The sequence below is a fragment of the Phasianus colchicus genome, chromosome 1 (assembly GCF_987193195.1).
Source record: "Phasianus colchicus chromosome 1, bPhaCol1.hap1.1, whole genome shotgun sequence".
Classification (NCBI taxonomy): domain Eukaryota; kingdom Metazoa; phylum Chordata; class Aves; order Galliformes; family Phasianidae; genus Phasianus; species Phasianus colchicus.
The window spans coordinates 109,824,944-109,844,144 of NC_143436.1; the positions used below are offsets into that span (position 1 = coordinate 109,824,944).

A 19,201-nucleotide genomic window follows, 5' to 3' on the forward strand; every position below is an offset into this window, starting at 1 on the left:
GGGAAGACGCAGCCCTCACCTTATCTACCGTGGGGACAATGTCTCACCAAAGCCCAGCCACGCAATCACAGGATCACAAGGGCGCTCACCCCACGGCACGGAGCAGGGAGAGGCAGCGGTTGGGCCTGGGGAAGGCTTCTTCCGGGAGAGAAGGTGAGGGCTCACCAACGGAGTGCTGCTTGTGTGTGACAGAGAGTGGGTGGAAAAACGCATTTAGGCACCCAGGGGAAGCGATCCTTGCTATCCTGCAGAGCTGCGTTGCCTGGCAGAGGGAGCGCTGGGGGAAACACAGCTCCCTGTGTTTCTTCCTCTCCTTGGCTCCTGCTTCAGCTGGGAGGCGGTTGGCTGTCGTGCATTTAGGGTGATATTGTCCTCTTCATCAGGTGTGGGTGCAGACAGAATTGGACTAGGGTCAAGAGCAGGGGCTGGGAGCAGAGCCTGCAGCTGCCCCACACAGCCAGCAATGCCAACTGTTTGTTTACAAGTGACATTACAACCGTGTCTGCCTGCTTTAGGGACGTGCTGGGTTCTGGGGTGCTCTCTGTACCGGCAGATCCCTCCTGGGATGTTAACTTCCTGGAAAAGGACACGTTACTGACGTCTGTGTTTGCTTCCTGGTGCTACATTCAGAGAGTTTCAGTTAAGGCCACATATAAAGCTAATGCTGACAGCTACCAGGCGTGTACGTGTGTGCTACAGGCTAAAGCAGAGAGGGAAGGGAGACGGCTCTTCAGCCCTCCCCTCAGCTACCTGCACGAGCCTTCGAGTGAGCACGTAGCCAAGGAAACACAAATCTTTCAGACTACCTCAGGCATGCCCAAATCAACCTGCAAACTACCCCCCTCCCAACACACAGATGGAGAAATCATCACACAGACTCAGCTTAAAATGTTGATTAATTGACAGGGCTGCCCTTCTAAGTTTATCAAGCAAATTGAAAGCTTGCAAAATGGGGAAAAGCAGAGCAGACTGCCAGCTGATCACATCACAGTTGCTGCGCTCAGCTCGACAAGATCCCTCCTGTTCAAAGCACTGATTGGTGAGTGGAGCTGCAGGATAATAGCTTGGCACCACAATCAAGCACACCTGGCTAGAGAACAACAAGGGTTTTGTTGGTGATGTGGAGCCCATGGCAGCATGCCAGCACCTCCTGTGAGAATTCTCCCTGTTCCAAGTGCTGCTGCTGATCTCCTCTTGCTGTCCTTCCATGTTTGCTTTTACAAAAGTACTGCTGAAAATTAAGGCAGGGTTGTAGAATGGTGAAATCAGATGCTTGCTTGAGTCTAGCAAGACAGCTGGGCCAAGACTCCTGAGGTTTGGCCCTTGGTACAGTTTTGGTTTAAGCAAGAGGGTGGTTAAAAAGTACACTTCTCAAAGGAAACTCAGGGTATTTGTATGATGATACTAATATTTATGCATGGCCACAAAGAACACTTCTGAAACCAAAAATACTTTCCTGACAAGAAAGAAGTGCTCGCCACAAGACCACAGCCTCTGGGCTGCATCCCTCTCATGAAGGAAAACTCAAATTTCCCAGATGAGAAGTTTGTAAACCAAGAAGTGCAGTCAAACATCCTCCCATGTGTTTTGAGAGGGAAGAGAGCAATCATAGAATGGCTGGGGTTGGAAGAGACCTCAAAGATCATCAAGTTCCAACGCCCTGCTGCAGGCAAGGTTGCTGATGGGAATGTGATTGTTTAGTCTGGAGAAGAGGAGGCTCAGGGAAAACCCCATCACTCTCTACAACCACCTTAAAGGAGAGGCTAGGATATTTAGAAAAATTTCTTCTCAGCAAGAGCGCTGAGGCAGTGGCACAGGCTGCCCAGGGAGGTGGTGCAGTCACTGTCCCTGGAGCTGTTCAAGAGTCATGTGGATGTGGCACTGAGGACGTGGACAGTGGGCATGGTGAAGATGGGCTGGTGGTTGGACTGGGTCATCTCAGATGTCTTTTCCAACCTTAATAATTCTGTGATCCTATGATTTATTTTGGAGCATAAGATAATCTCTCAGATTTAGAGAAATAGTGCTCAGCTGGTACCTGGGAAGAGGTTTGGTATTTCCCTGGGCTGGCTCTGGGTGAGGTGGCTAGGGGTGAGCAGGATTGCAGTGGTGATGCTGGTGCTAGGCTGCACCTGTGAATTTATGAATAGGAATCCTAATTTGGGGCTAACATACATGGAAAAGCAATGAAACATTTTTGGGGATGTAACAATGCACTGGGACATGTTCCCATTTTCCCTCCTGAAGGCTGTCCTGTTTCTTGGAGGAAAACAGTTCCTGACATACAAGTCAGCTCCTCTGCAACCCCAAAGACCAGCTAGGTCCCATGTGAGGCTCTGTCTGACAAGCAAGTGATAGAGCACAGAGCTCATTACTTGGCCAGGACACTGCCGGTGGCACAGGCAGGGCACCCTCCACATGCATGTGATTACGGGCAGCTAAAATAATTATTTTTTCCAGCTGCTCATAATTAACTTTAATGTGCAGACAGGGCTCCCCCAACACAATTGATCCTGAAGCAGTAGTGTTACGATAGACAAGATGGACTGAGGGATGCAAGGTCTGGAGGGGAAGTTTTCTCTGGTGAAGAAAATTATGTGTGCTGAAAGCTCAGTTATTTCTCTTCAGACAGTTGTTCTAAGAGAAGGTACTGCTTTTCCTTCAATCCTTGCCTTATTTAATCATCACTCTTTGTTTGCGTTACAGGTTACATAAGGTTACGCTTAATCACAAGACGCAGAGCAACAACTTGTTACCAAGTTTCTCCGTAAGTTCTGTCCTTCAGCTTCTTCTCAAGCATTCAGTGGCTGCTGTGGCTTCCTGCCTTAGGGACCAGGAGAGAATGCTCCAATGGAGAGGTTCCAGAAGTTCATTTTACTTCCTTTCATCTTAGCTGCCTCACTCACAGGTAGGACACGTTCATAAACTAGGTGATGAGCCACTGTGGACAAAATGTGTGAGCTAATTTTAAAGCTATGTAAATGGCAGTTACCAGCAATATCAGCCTGAAGAGTAAATCCCACAAGGGAATTATTGAAAGTGTTTAAAATGGATAAGTTTTCATTTCAAATCTGTATGACCTAATGGCTTAGAGTGGTCTTCAATATGCAGGATGAGCAGTTGAGGGGTGGGGAGGGGGCTGCCCTCTCACTGCCTCTGAGCAGAGATTTCCCCATTTCATTGCACCTACTCCTTACCCTCATCCTTACCACCCTGTCTATTCAGGTGTGCTCTTGAAGGTATAGCCACAAAGAGCTCAATAACAGCTTATTTTGCTTCCAGAAATATGTATAAATTATCACTTTTTTAGTTTGCCTCCAATTTACATTTTGCATGCCCGAGTCTCAAAGTGAATACAGATAGAAGGCAGAACCTTAATGAAAATGACGATGAGGTGACTAGTCGGGTATCAGAGATGGTGCTGATTTGTTTATTGTCATTTAGTTGTGGTTCTAAGAGGCTCTGAAAGGATGATCTGCAGTGGGATGAGAGGGAAGGTATATTGGCTTAATAACTAATAAAAGAAAACGCAATACAGCAAAATACAGTGAGTTTATCGGGCAGAGTGGTGTTCCCAGTAGAGTTATACAGGGATATGTGGTATTCAACAAACTGCTAAACAACTCATGAAGAGCAGTGTGAGCTGTCAGGTGGCAGACTGTGCAGGTGGTGCGGAATTACTTAGGACAGCCAAAGGCAAGAAGAGACTATGAAGGTTTGCCAGAAAATGTCGCGATGCCAAGTGAATCAGTAATAAAAAGCAGAAAATATTCAGCGCTAAGCATCATTTAAATGAAGATGAAGAGTAGATATCTTCGGGAAGAGAATAAGTTGCTGAGAAAGAGAGGGAATTTCAGCACTTAGTGTCTTCAACTGGGGAAATGTGATGGCATTACATAAATCCACAGAAGGCTTATGTCTCAAATACTGAATGTTGAGTTGTTCCTTCCATTTCGAAGAGAACAAACTATGTCTGAGTTATTAATTGTGGCAGAGGTGTTATGAGGAATGAGAAGATGATTTTGGCATTTTTTTTCTGCCTGTAGGAAAAAAAAAATAGTAAAGATATTTTAAAATACTTATCTGCTGGTGAAGAGTGGAATGGCTATTTAGAGTTTTACTAAGTTTTACTTGTGGCCACTAGTTTTATCAGAAAGTGGATGTAAATCAAACCAAAGTGTGTGCTTTTCTTGACAGGATGTCATCAAATAGTAAAACTCATGATCACTACATGTGGGGGATACCAAATCATAAATAGACTGGAAAAAAAGCTATATGCAGACATAATACAGGTGCATGTGCAATTGTTGGTTCAGGCAGTCCTCAAGTCTCATATTTTGAGACACTGAGTTGTTATAGTAAGGAGGCCTCAATTTTACTTGTTTTCTTTCTTGCATTGTCTTCACACACATCCAGAACAGGAGTTTTGTGAGTTTTTGTGGACATTTATTTCACTGATGCTTTTAATCAAGCTCAATTGCGATATGTTTTACTGCCCCAGCTTCAAGCTGTGTTGGGGCAGCAGGCATTTCTCACTGTGTGATGCAGCCAAGGGGACACAGCCCACAGTGGGCAGAAAAAGTGTACTGGGGAGAGAAAAAAGTGCTATTCTTGGAAGAGATGTCACTGCACGTGGGCTGCTAAGACAGCTGCATGGCAGTTTGAGTATTGTCCTGAGTGGGCACCGTGCACCTTTTGGCAGCAATAGCACCTCAGGGCTGACATAGTGCGGGATCCCAGCTTGCTGCCAGTGTGTTGCAGGTGCTGCTGAGGTGCTCCCAGTCTGGGAACCCTCATGCCACAGTACTGGAGGAGGAGAGGTCCAGCAGCAGGGATAGAAGAAGTTGTAATAGGCCTCTTTCAAATAGCGTCAGACAAAAGATGAGAAGATGCAACTGGGGGATGTGCAGGACTTTGTGTAGGTGGGAAGAATGTCACTGAGTACCGGTAGACTGGTGTTGCTTGACTGAAATGTCATATATAAGCATTTTAGAGTATTATTAAATCAGAAAATAAGCTTGTCCTTCTCTGCAGGGTTTGACAAGTTCTAACTTAATTTGATTTTCAAAAAGCTCAGACTCAGGGCTGCTGATTTGTGAAATAAAGTTGAGATGCTCTGAAGAAAAATCTCACTAAATCCAAAACCATTTATTGCAGAGCTGGGCAAAGCTGTGAGTTAAGGGAGGCAGAAAACAAGGTGCAATGAGCATGGGACTAAAGAAGGAAAGAAAAAGGAATTTTAAACAAACTGGAAGGAAAAAAGTAGAAAAAATAAATAGGAAAGCAGGAAAGGACACAGATGGCACAAAAACTGAAGGATAAAATATAGAGTTTTGGGAGCTTGGTAACAGCACTGAGGAGGAGAATATTTTTGAAATATCACAGTGTTGTTGGGGGGGAAAAAAAGAGTTAAAAAGGCAAAAGGATTAATCCATCCTGTCCTTAGCTGTGCTGCATCTAAATAGATCACTTAACACAAGGAGGAAGGAGCAAGTCAGCAGAGGAGGGGAGGGAAAGAAGAAAGGTAACCATGTCTTAATGCCCTGAAATGCTGCTGAAACCTTCAGAATGACGAAGCAATTCTATAGAGTTACTTGAGATGGGAAAGGAAAAATACCGGGGACAAAAGCAAAGGTGGTTCCTTGGAAAAATGAAGTTCCCTTAGAGCAGGTGTCAGCTATGGCCCTGAGAACTGAAGAGGCAATTCTGTGTCTTCAAAACCCATGGTGATGTGACAGTGAAACTATGTGACAGGGGAGGGAATAAGGAGTTCCTAAGGGTGTTGATGTGTATTTGTGTCGAGAAGGACAGAGCAACTGAAATACTATGAACAGTTATCCTATAAAGGAGACTTTCACCATTGGTGACTTCTTTATAAACATATAATGATGTGACCCAGAGGAGGTGTCTCAGCTCTGCTCTTCAAAGTTCAAGTGGTAATGCAGCATCATGAAAACAGACTGAAACTTCCCTCGGTGAGGGAAGTCATCGGTGAGGCCGTTTGTCTGTGTGGGATTTCTTACTGGTTGTATGTGGGGAAGCAGAAGTTAAACCAGCTGTTAAGCACTGAACACATAATTCCTGTAAAGTGTGATGGCAGTCCAGTCTGAAGCTTTAATTTGGCTGGAAGCAACCATCTGCAAGTTATTTTTTTAAGCGTTATGTAAATGAAACCAGTAGTTGTTTTTTCTTTACTAGTGTAAGAAACAAAGCCCAATAAAAGAACGAAGGACACCAGCTTAAAGCACTGGTAATTCAGTTTTGTTCCCACTTCTGTTGTGAACGTCCTCTTTGACCTTACAGAAGTGACTTTATCAGTGTTTGTATATGGGTTGAACAATAGAACCAACAAGGGATAACTCAACATGTTGATTTGGGACCCTGTGTGCTACTGCAAGATTAAAAAAGAAATAGGCAAAAAGATAAAGAGGTGAGTTTATAATCACCAAAAATATTTTGGCAACTCGTAAAGAAGGCTCATAAAACTCCTTAGGTCCAAATGGAGGCAAGGTTGAGCAATTTCCCATTCCGTGATCCTCCTGCCAACCATAATATCCGCATCCAAGTCTTCTGGGCCTGTTTTCTAGATCTCGGAAGTCAGTGAAAGAGCATCTATTACCAGCAGATCTGACTGGTGGAAGATGATGTAGATTCCACCATACCTGTGGACAAATAAAACATGATTATGTTAGATAAATCAAAGGGTAACACATACCTACCATATACACCTACTATATTCTCCTGGTGAGATGAAAGCAATATTAGCCATGTACTGTTAGAGCAAATGATCACCAATTATTCATGTTTAGCAATAGATTTCAAGCCTGTAGTGGAACTCACAGACATGATCTCATATCGATGTACTGGAAGTCACATCATTTATTCAGAGCTGTGGCAAACCACTATGCTCCTTAAGAGAGAAAAGTGTTTGCACAGGCTAAGAAATAGAACACAGATGCACAGATGAGAGTTAATATTAAGAGGAACAGTATGAATAAGTACTGCACTCCTTCATGAGCAACTAAATGCATTTTAGTGTTAATTCTGAGGAAGTTTGCAGACAGCTGAGTACATAATCATGGTAGCAGTTTTTGTCTGCCTAAGCCAACTAGAAGAAATGCACACAAAATGTGAAAATCCGAAATTTCAACACATCCATGTGTTATAGACACTATAGCTGTAAAAGGAGTAGTATTGTCAAGGCTGGTTACAATATGAGGGGAAAAAAATAATTCAAAGATATGTTTGGGCTCAGGACAGTGTCTCCAGGCCAGCAATATCTGTTTGAACAGGAACCACGGCACTTGGATGTTGAATACCAGGAAAAGGACTATATTATATGGCAAATGGTCTCACTGGAATGCACTTCATCAGTACATGTTCATTACAAAACTTGTAGCTCTGTAAATAATACCATCCACAGACACATGGGCAATCTCTAACATTCAGAAAGTGACAAAGAGAGGAGAGACAAGAGAGCTTTTAGTCACTTCATTGTGTTAAATGTTATGTGGGTGGATAGTAATAGGACAAGGGAGAATGGTTTTAAACTGAGACAGGGGAGGTTTAGGTTAGATATTAGGAGGAAGTTTTTCACTCAGAGAGTGGTGACACACTGAAACTGTTTGCCCAAGGAGGCTGTGGATGCCCCATTCCTGGAGGCATTCAAGGCCAGGTTGGATGTGGCTCTGGGCAGCCTGGTCTGGTGGTTGGCGACCCTGCACATAGCAGGGGGGGGTTGAAACTGGATGATCTTTGAGGTCTTTTTCAAGCCACGCCAGTCTATGATTTATAAAGCAATGTATTATGGTATGCCTTTAGATTGGATTGCTGAGTTGGTCTTCAAGGTGTTTCTTGTTTTAAAGCATTTCAGTTCACCTTCACAAGACTGAAACTTTGAGGAAATGTTACTGGAAAAATTGTTCAACTAAGTTGAACAAAAATATGCTTTATCATATCTTATCTGGCTTTATTGGCTATCAGTAGAAGTGACGCTTTTTATTTAATGTTTTATTGCTCATACACAGATATGCTCTGAAAAATGGTAGAGGTAACATAAGGAAGGTGGAAAATATCTGTAAAGTTTTTTTATAAACATGAAAGAACTCAGTGTCAAGCACACAAAGATCCAGCTAGGTTTTTAAAAACCTGCAAAACAAAGGCTGAAAGTACTCTGTCCACCCGCTGTGTGTGTTTGAAGAAAGAGAGGAGCTATTTATATTAAGGAACAATTCTTGGCACAAAACTGCGTTGATGTAAACTACCTGGGATTAAGTGGGAGCTGGGAATTAGAAAATGGTGTTGATGAAGGAACAATGGGATTACAGGCCATATGCCAATAGAGTCTGCACAGAGGTTCTGCTTGTGAAGTTGGAACTGAGATAGGATTCCTGCAAGGTTTATGAAAGTATTAAACCTCCCTTTCATGTGAAACAATACAGCATATACTTCCCTTCTCATGCCAGCTAATGACCAAATGAAAAATGAATTTTTCAGTAATTTGTAAATGAATCCATTAATAATTAAACTATGTAAAATGAACCAAACCTGAGTTGAACAAAACCTGTAAAAATTACATCATTGTCCTGAATACAATTAGCACTGGAGTAACAGTCATTTCATATTTTCTGTCTCCTGGAAAAAGTACACTTATACTCAGGCTGAATTTGCAGACATGGAGTTTTAATTACACCGCTATGGACCATAGCATTTAATTGCTGTAATTATGCAGAGCTACAGCTTGAATCATTCGGATAACACTGGCGATACTGCTGCTTTCTCAGGATGAATGTTTGGCAGAAAGTGATAAAACTTGGCACTGAGGAATGTCTCACTGGCTGGACTGCAGAGAGCTTGTAGAATCTCAATCCTTAAAAGTGATGGCTAGTGATAGTAGAGCCTGCAATGCGAGTCTTCCTTCCCCACTTCACTTTACCTGCAAACAGCACGGCTGTGGGTGTCAGTAACTTATTGAAGCAGTGACAGTGCCTTAGTAAAACTAATGACAGTATACATTTTGGGTTCCACTCTACAAGAAGGACATTAATTAAACCTGAGTGAGTTCAGTAGGAGGCCATTGATGTGGTCATGGGCTGGAGCACTTGCCCTGTGAGGAGCAGCTGACAGAGCAAGGCCTGTTTAGCTTAGGGAAGAGAGAGCTGTGGCGGACCTTAGAGCAGCCTGCATGCAGTGGAGCAGTTTGCTTGGAAAAACTGTGTGGTCTCTGTCATCTTTAGAAGTTTTTTTCCTGACCTGACTGGATAAAGTTGTGAGCAACATGTTCTAACCTTGGAGATGACCCTGCTTTAAGAAGGAGGTTGGACTGAGAACTGTCAGAGGTCCCTTCCAACCTGAATTACTTGATGACTATTTTATCATCTCCTTGAAAGCCATTGGTAGTAGCTCTGCCTTTTTTCTACTGCACATGGACATAGCATGTTCTGGAGAATCATAGAGTCATCAAGGTTGGAAAAAACCTACAGATCATCCAATCCAACTGTCCACCTATCACAATAGAACCTAGCTAAAACCCATAGGGATTCACAAAGAACAAAGACCCAGAGAAGCGGGTTCCCAGTTTGACACAGAAGTATTCTATTGAGTCCTATTCCTTAAGAATAACCCAGATTATTTTCTGGGTATCTTAATATTTGAAGATTTGTCCCTCAGGGAATACAGTGTCCCCTGATCAATATATTAAGATTTGCCCATTTCCACTGAATATTTCTGGGATGAAAGTCACAGCTGCTGCATTGAAAAGAGGCTCTCTTTGTCCTTCACTTTCTGCTTAGGAGAAGCAAATGCTTCTGCCTTCTCATGCACAGGAGATCTACAGCTGCAGGCAGATTCCTTTGAGGGCAATATGAGGTCCTGAGACAAGAAGAAAACAAAATGCCACAATTAGAAGTGAGCTTTTGGTTCTGCAGAATAGTAGCTAAGCTTCATGGTACTTTTAAGGAGAAAAACTCAAGCACTCTGGTTAGCAGAAGACCTGAAATGGTGGATAATGTATGGGGTGCTTGCAAGAGAAATAAGGGTAGAGGTAGGTGAATAGGGGAAAGTATATGGAAAGATGCATAAAATCAGTGGCAATCTCAATTGTGGAAAGAAAACTAGATACACACTCCTTTATTCATTTAAAATCTAGATATCTTATGTATTTTCCTATTTAAAAGTGGAACTTTTCCTTCTGCAAAGGAAAAGTTATCTAGTACTGCTAGACACTCTAGAAAATGAGGTAAGAATACTTCTGAAATCAGGTACTACTGGCCCTCAGAGAGGAGGAAAATGCCAGCTCAGAATTTTCACCAGCTTTTCCAAAAAATGCTTAATACCCTAGTGCTCCTTGTAAGTCAGGACCGTTGTTTTTTGGCCTTCAACTGCTGGCAGTAAAAATTAAGTCAGATGTTTTTGTTGGTGATAATTATAAAATCATAGAATCCTTAGAGTTGGAAGGGGCCTTTAAGGGCCATCTAGTCCAACTCCCCTGTAATGAACAGGGATATCCATAGCTAGATCAGGTTGCTCAGAGCATAGACTAGCCTGATCTTGAATATTTCCAGGAATGAGGCTTCTACCACAACTCTGGGCAACCTGTTCCAGTGCCTCACCACTCTCACTATGAAATACTTTCGTATTTACAGGTTGTTTTCTTTTTCCTTCCAGGTCTTGGCTTTTGTTATTCTATTCTGGATGGCCCTACTAATGCTACAGTCCTTGCTGGTTCAGAAGCCCGGTTTAATTGCACAGTGGCGAATGGATGGACAATTCTCATTTGGTTGTTGAATACAAATCCTGTCCTCACTGTCACTAATTCTCACGGACCTATTGAAACCTCGGATCGCTTCACCTCTCATAGCTATAACAGCAGTCAAAGTTTCACCTCAGAGCTGATCATCCACAACACTCAGCTAAATGACTCTGGAAGAATTGAGTGCAGCATCCAGAGGCTTGATGGTAGCAGCTTTGCCTTTCTTTCTGTGCAAGGTGTGTATAGCCACCGGTAGAAAGCGATTTTATTATCTCACTTTTAAAGAAATCCTCTGATTAATTGTGCAAATTACACTGTGAAGGAGTACATGCTCTCATTTACTATCATTTGTCTCCACAGAGGACCTTGTGTTAATTTTAGTCAAAGCAGGTTTCAGTCACAAAGTGCCATTAAAAAGGCTTGAACTGCCCTTGTTTTTCCCTGTTATATCTCTTATTCTTCACTGGACTACATTAAAGTGCCGGAAGCCTGTATTAAGCCCACTGGCAGTCAGTCAAAATGAATCTTTTGCCTAAAAACATTATGGATCACCTTCGCTCCTCTCCGTCTTTGTACCTGGGCCTTCTGCTTTCTTTAGGACAGATCTCCCTCCTGCTGTCTGATTTAGGAATAAATTTGTAGCCCACTTTTTGAGTTTGATTTAATGATGCGCAGAAGTAAAGTCTTTGAGACATAAGGTGATGCTCTTAATGTGATGGCTGTCACAAACTACCGTTTCCAAAGAACAAAAATGCTCCTGCATTATCAAGTCCCTCAGTATGAGACATTTTGTTCTCTTCAAAGCATCAGTAGTTACAGAGTGCAGCCAAAAAAAGTAGTATCTAATGATCAGACACTGTCCATCTCAGAGTTGCTTTATGTGATGGGAATATCTCGCCTGTCTGTAAACATTTCTTGGTAAGGTTTCCAAAGCCATACTTAAAGATTATGGAGAAACACTATTATCTCATTGTGTTGTTCTTCAACTAGAAAATAATGCCTAAAAAGTGTAATTTCCTGCTTTGTAATGAGAAGATACTGAAAGCTAAAAGTAGTGCTTTAAGCATACTAAACAAAATGCCAATTTAGATGCAACATCTGCTTCTTTATATCATGAATATCTTATGTCAGTGTTAATAAGTGTTTTAAAATTCACGTCTCGATATATAGCTAATTTGGATTGGCAAGGTAAGATTTAAAACTATTGGGCGGAAGGCAATGTGGATAAATATTGTGAAAGAACAAAATCTCTTTTCCCTCCTACAGTTAATGGATCTTTACTCATGAAAAACAGCACTTTAATAGTTAAAGAGAACACAACAGTTGAAGTTGTTTGTGAAGCCTTAGGATGGGCTCCAGCTCCAGAAATTACCTGGATGACAAATGACTCTCTCATTGATAAGTCGAGGTATGTTACCCAGCAAAGTCAAGGATCTAACAGCCTCCACAATGCCCTGAGCGTCTTGACTTTGACTCCAATGAATACTGAGATATTGACATGTTTAGCTGATATAGAAGCACTCCCTAACCCTCAGAATGCAACCATAGCTGTTATTGTTGGCAACTCTACTCTAGGTAAGTGAATGCTTTTTGTACTTCGTCTACTCTATTTTCTCAGAACTGTGCTTTACATTTTGTATTGCTATGAAAAGGCTTTCATTTGTAACTAAAATACTGTTAGATATGCAAAGGTGATAGAATTAGGACTTGATAGTTATACCTGATATGTAGGTACAGGAAACTTCACTTTTGTGAAAGAACTGGTACAAGTCTAATGAACCACAAAGTCCACTTAGATCAAAGAGCCATTGGGCCTGTAACCCTCCTCCTGTTATGGTCTCTTTCACATTGTAGAGGAATGTGAAAATTCTACTACAGCAACGTGTGTAAAACTCTTGGAACAGTGCATCAGTTGCTTTTAATTGACTTTTATTTAGGGAAATTCAAGGTTGCATATTAAACTAAGCATGAGTGTTGAGCAAATCTTTCAAGAACTTCTAGCAAAACATTTGATAACCCTAAATATTATTGCTAATGTTGTCAGCATTTTTTTTGTAATGCTGCTCATCTTTGATCTCACAGATGATCTTTGAAAGTGTATTCCAGAATTTTACATGTTCATAATATTAGGACGTTCATAAAGAAAAGGTTTATCTGATTTGCCCTGACAATGTGGAACAAAGTGTTAAATTCTCATTGAAGATCTAACTTCATGATCTAGCTGAATCCTATGTAAAATGCTTTTCCGTAACACAGCAAGAACAACTAAGATGCAGCATCCCTTTACAATTTAGCAATGGTTTAATGCAGGTGGGGAGACAATCCCAGATCATCCTTGGGAGCATTTCTGTATAGGGACTGGGCAAGCAGATCAACTATAAAGCAGAGGACTCTCAAGACAAGCTGAATCTGAGGAGCTAATAGTATGGCAGGTAGCTAGGGTTACTGGATATAGCTACAGTGCTGAGATGGTGACACAGTCCACCATACAGTGACATCTCTTTTATTAGTCTTAGTCCATGGGAAATGCATGGGTTATATGGAGTATTTTCTTCTTCACAGTGAGTCTATGGAGCCCCGTCTGCCTTCTGTGTATAGAGTAGGGCCTCAAATCTGTGTTTCTCTTCATGATGTGGTGAGCACTGTGAACTTCTATGATCACGCTGACAGCTTCTCTTGATGAACTGATTATTCTAGGTGAATATGCCACATCCAAAACATTCTCATAGAGTTTTGATGAAAGGTATAATATAGAAGTTTTTACATATAAACAACTGAAGAGATTGAGTAATTTTGCCTTTAATGTATGAATCATTATTAGCAAATCTTTTCAGAAGTATTTGCTCTGTAATGCAGTTGAAAAAGTTCATTTCACCATTATTAATGTGATTATTTTGTAGTCAGATTGCTCCTAATGACTAAGCAAAATAGAACTACCCTGAGGAAATAAATAAATTCCTTTGCCTACTTGTTTGTGAAGTACTGAAGTATACACCCTCAGTTTCCATAGCTACTCACTGTAAATCAGAAGAGGAGAAAAACAGATGTCATGAAGCACAATTAGTGTATAATTAGAGATTGTATAGGGCCATCTTTCATTGCTCTTTGGAAAAATTATTTTGCAGCATCAGACACTCAACATCTGTAAGCATTTGAACATATGAAGTCTTCAGATTATTAGAACGAAATAGACCTGACATTTATGACAGAGGAAGATATGCAATGTACATCACACATGAAATTCCAAACCTTGTTTGGTTTTTCATGAACAGACTCAACCTTGGCTAGATATTGTCAGGAATAAGAAGACTTAAGGTGTTTGAAGCTGTTGTATTATACAATTCAGCCTTCACTTAAAAGCTTGAAGAATCTAATTCCTCCAAGTTCTTGATGAGCAGTACTTGTTTATTCATGAAAACTGCAATCCAAAGCCCTCTGAGCCCCTTCAGCCAGTCATTATCTCACCAGTGTACTTCCTACATGTCTAGATCACTCCTAATCTCAAAACTCTTCATATGGCTAACAAAGTGACACCATCAGTTATTCATCCTCATAGGCAGCTCACTCTCAGCAAAATTTGGCTGAGTTCCAGATTTGGGAATTTCTATGAAGCTATTGCAATAGATGTATTCACAAAGCTGTATTAAAAATGAAGCTCTTGGCAAAGTCCCTTAGCTGTTCCCAAGTTCTTTGTGGCATGTGTTGACTCCATGTGGTCTTTGGACTGCAGAAATGGAGAGTGGGGATATGCCAGGTGCCTGATCTTCCTTTGTTTTTTCTTAGCCAGAAAATTCCAAAGTGTTCAAGAAGTGATGTCCAGCTTTGTTCAGTCTTAATTTCTCCTTTGGCATCAGCATGTGTCAGAGAAAATTCCTTTTCTTAAAGTACTTTACACGAATAAACTTATAGTACTTGAAGGGAGCTTATAAGTAAAAGGGGGACTGACTAACAGTGATAGGACAAGGTGGAATGGCTTTAAATGAAAAGAGGGGAGATTTAGATGTTAGGAAGAAATTCTTTCCTCAGAGGGTGGTGAGGTGCTGGCACAGCTGCCCAAAGAAGCTGTGGTGTCTGATCCCTGGAGATGCTCAAGGCCAGGTTGGATGGGGCCCTATGGAATGAGGAAGTGGCTTTCTTCACACTGTAGGCCTAATGTAATTTGATGTGGATTTGCTCCTACTTTCATACTGAACTGGCAGCCCTTATGTTCATATCTGCTGGTCTCAGTTCCAGTTTCTTGCCTCTATAGCTAAGTAGTTATGTCTTTCATATTTTAGTCATGTTGAAATCCCTGTGGCTTGCTTTATGAAACAAAACAGAGCACAGTACATATATTTGTTGCAGTACTTCTGGACAGAAATATTGTGAACAAGTTCCTCACCAATTGTAATCACAATTGATTACAGCCTGCCGATTTAACAACTAATCTGCAGGTTGCTGAGTGCTTGTTTTCTCTATTTGTCAGATGAATTTCAAAACATGCTGATTGTGCATTAAGCAATTTGTTCCAGACTTCTACAGTCCTAATCAAAAATGACCCCAAATTTAGAGAACTCAGACTAACAAAGACCCAAGCTTTGTAGGAGGCTCTGGTCCTGTGTCTCTGCAGTCTGAAGCCAAAAAAACCCAAGTGCTCCAGGCAAATTTGTAGATGGAATGCATTTACTTCTTTATTCTTGCCAAGTAAGTAAAGCAGCACGTACTCTGGGTCACACATCTGGAAAATCTCTGTTATACTGTATGGCTGCCTGCAGTCTGCATTGCTGTGGTATCTTTCCCAGATGTCATCAGTTACATACGGCCATGTGATTATTAACTGGGACTTCTAATGAGGATGTGACAATCGTAAACCCCATGTGTTGGGGCACTGTCAAGTTTGGATATGTTTCACATGTATCATTTGGATCAAAAGCTTGTTTCTAAACAACTGTCAAAGCAATTTGGTGGCTGCTTTTCAAAGGGTAGACAAATTAGGGGTGCTTCTAGCATGTTTGGTCAAAACCAAATGGTACGATGATGTGACAGTCAGACCTGACACCTTCCTTGTGCATCCAGCTGTGTGAGGAATGTGAGGTATTCTTAACATTCTGTGATGTAGGAGTTTTTTGTTGGTGGAACTGGTTGCTATGAATGCATTTCCTAAGACACTGAATTATCCTGATATCACCTCATTTATTGCTGTGCATTACAGTAAAAAAAAGAGAGAGAAAAAGGAAAGAAAAAAATGGAAAAAAAAAAAAGGACTAATTTATTGTTATGAAAATGCTAGTAGTAAAGATGGCTTGGTAGGTTCAGTCTTCTGAATTGTGCTTCTCCTTACCTTTTTTGGTGTTCAGTGCTCTTTAAGTGGTTAACTGATAAGCTACAAAGTATGTCGAAAATTCAAACACCTGCTGAAACTAGTGGGAGAAATCCTAAAATGGGATTTATTGTAAAATCTGATCTACAGGCCGGAGGTCTCCATCCGTACTAGAAACCTAAAACTGTCACCGTGATCAGTGGTGAGAAATAGAAGCTTCTTCAGAACAGATCATTTTATCCAGAGGGGTACATACATATTTGGTCAGATGTGCTGTAGCCTAAAATAGCTCGTTTCTCTACATTGACAAGTGCAGCTAGGTAAGGTGTTTAATGCCTGTCAAAATTGAATGTTTATACCTTCTTCTAACCCCAAATATCTCCAAAGGATGATGGGGGACTCAACATATCTACAAAATAAAGTTTTGTTTGGAATATTACAGCTGTGTATATTTCAGAAAGAGGAATAGCTGTTGGAAAAGTTACACGTGATAAAGAATTTTCTTTTGGAAACATTCTAAATTCTTGAACACAACCCATAAATATAGAGATCATGGCTTGGATAACACAGCTTGCTTGCTAAATAGTACCTTGGTGAGGCACAGGCTGCCCAGGGAGGTGGTGCAGTCACCATCCCTGGAGGTGTTCAAGAGCCATGTGGATGTGGCACTGAGAGACATGGGCAATGGGCGTGATGGGGGTGGGCTGATGGTTGGACTGGGTGATCTTAGAGGTCTTTCCAACCTTAATGATTCTATGAGCTTATGATTCTAATCAACAAACAGTTAATAGCTTCTCACAGAAAAAGTCAATATTATGAAAACAATGTTTTGAATCTCTGATAATACAATATTTATCCATTTAATTTAACAGACAGCAGTTACAGTGAAGACAGCACAAGCACGTGGGTTATTGTACTCGCAGTTGTGTTTTCAATTGTTGGTTTTATTCTTCTGATAATTCTTATTTGGGTTGTCGTGCGCTGCTGCTGCCTAAAGAAAGGTAAGTGGAACTTCATAATTGACCTGTATGTTAAAAAAAAAATAAAAATAACTAGATATAAACTACTTATGGAGTGCAGAGTTGTGTAAGCAGATGGGTGAGCAGAGTGATCACGCTCTTAACCATGACCTGGTTAAGATGATCCTTACCTTCCCCTTGTTTCTCCTATAACTTGGTTCCAAACTCTGAGGGCTGCTCCAAAAACAATGCCTCCTGTTTTATTATGTTGGCCCACGACATCAGAGGTTGATGCTGGTGCGATGGCAGTAGTGGTTGAGTGTTCCTATCAGAATTCCATTCAATTTTGTTGCTGGTGACAGACAGCAGCAGAGGGGCAGTCTGACACAATGGCATCTGACACAGAAGTGTGTCTGAAGCAAAGATGCGTCACTGAATTTATCTGTGTGGAAAAAATGACACCTATTGACATTCATCAGTGCTTGCTGAACGTTAATGGAGACCAAACAGTGGCTGTGAGCACAGTGAGGCAGTGGGTGATGCATTTCAGTGGCTGTGCATCCCCTCTGCTGATGCAGATGTTTACAAGCATGGCATGCAGACTTTTGTTCATTGCTGGCAAAAGCAGAGCTAATGGTGGTGGCTATGTTGACAAATAGTGTTTTGTAGCTGAGAATTTGCTCTATCCAACAGTGTTTGCATGCTCTTGACACTCTTTGTATCTGTTGTAGTTTCCATGGAAACACCTAGGAGGCGTTACTTTTGGAGTGACCTATGTCATCAGTGACACACATTAACCTTCACATTAACTAGAAGGGCATTTCAGGAGTATATTAACTTTCAGTGATGTGTAGTTTCTACAATGAGGTTATTTGCTGAAGCACATCTGCAGTTCCTAGTTCCCCACGGTGCGAGCCACTCTGCAGGGATATTGCAGTTCTGCACATAAGGAGGGGAGATGCTCCTAGCTGGAACACAGAGCATGCACTAAAGGCAGCTCTCTACAGGTCATACTTTATTTCCCAGCATTTTAAACACTCTTTTTTTTTTTTTTTCCCCCTCAGGATCCACGTATGAAAATGAAGTGAGGTAAGATGAACACGTCGGGATAATTTTTTTTCCTTTTAACCGAGCTCCTTCAGGCCGCTGCAGGGTGGTCAAAGATTTGTGCTGGTTTCCATGCCCCACTGCAGGTTTGGGGCAAATCAAACGCTCACACACAAACCTCCGGGTGCTGGGTGTTTGCAAGCGCTTCCACAGGAGGTCACTGCGAGCCCGTGGCTCTGCGGGGAGCGAATCACAGCTCTGTCGAGGTTCCTTAGTGCCAAATTATAAAATAAAATAAAGAAAAAACTAAAAAAACTAAAAAAAAAAAAAAAAAAAAAAAAAAATCTGAGTATCAACACTTGATCTGTTGTGAAGGTCTCTTGGCAAAGTGCCATTTATGCAGTACCTTTTTTTTTTTTTTTTGATGATGAAATGAAGAAATTGTATCTGTGTATCTACATAAATAGTGCAGGACTACATCAGTAAGGGAACAGGAGGTCTAAAGGAAGCACAACCTGCATAACAGTTCTGATATGAATAAAACACTAGAAAACATTTTTGCTTGGATTCTGACTTGATTCTGCCAAAAGCCGTGTGCAGAGATCAGCACTGCTGCAACAAAATTGATTACACATTCAGAGAGGTATCTGCCCAGTGTGGGGATGGTACAGCCATATGAATGTCCTTCCCAGAAGCCCACCTTGCTGGCACTGCCCTCAGAGGGTCTGCATGCTGCAGCAGATCCAGAATGAAATTTAATGTTCAGTTCTCCCTATTTCTTTGCATCTGATCTGGTGCAAATGTGGCTACATCTTCATGAAATAATCTTAGTACAGTAGAACTCCAGTTTTGCAATTAACTTTAAGCATGGGTTGTCATCCCAGCTCCCTAAAAGTTGCTTAAAGTCTGAAAAAAAGCTTAGTTAAATGCTTAAGCACTGAGGTGAGTCCAGGCTCAACAGCTTAGTTAGGAAAAGTCAGTGCTGACAGTTCTGTAAAATTTTGGTACGTGCAAGCAGTGCCACTGAATTCATACAAACCTCTCAGAATCTCTTTCAGATTTTTTTTTTTTTTTTTCCTTAGAGGGGCGCCTACATGCAGGAAAAAGAATGACAGTTGTCCAGATGTTGGAAGCTGTGTTGGGGTA

At 41.4% G+C, this 19,201-nt stretch overlaps 1 protein-coding gene across 1 annotated transcript in view; it reads left to right on the top strand.

Moving 5' to 3' along the window:
* The window catches only part of IGSF5 (immunoglobulin superfamily member 5), a 34,166-nt gene continuing 14,965 nt past the window's right edge, over positions 1 to 19,201 (top strand). The window contains exons 1-6 of the mRNA XM_090146250.1: positions 1 to 153; positions 2,707 to 2,908; positions 10,666 to 10,986; positions 12,017 to 12,325; positions 16,922 to 17,050; positions 18,073 to 18,097. Of these exons, the coding sequence (XP_090002376.1) occupies positions 2,851 to 2,908; positions 10,666 to 10,986; positions 12,017 to 12,325; positions 16,922 to 17,050; positions 18,073 to 18,097 (842 nt within the window). The 5' untranslated portion in view covers positions 1 to 153; positions 2,707 to 2,850. The remainder of the gene's footprint in view (positions 154 to 2,706; positions 2,909 to 10,665; positions 10,987 to 12,016; positions 12,326 to 16,921; positions 17,051 to 18,072; positions 18,098 to 19,201) is intronic.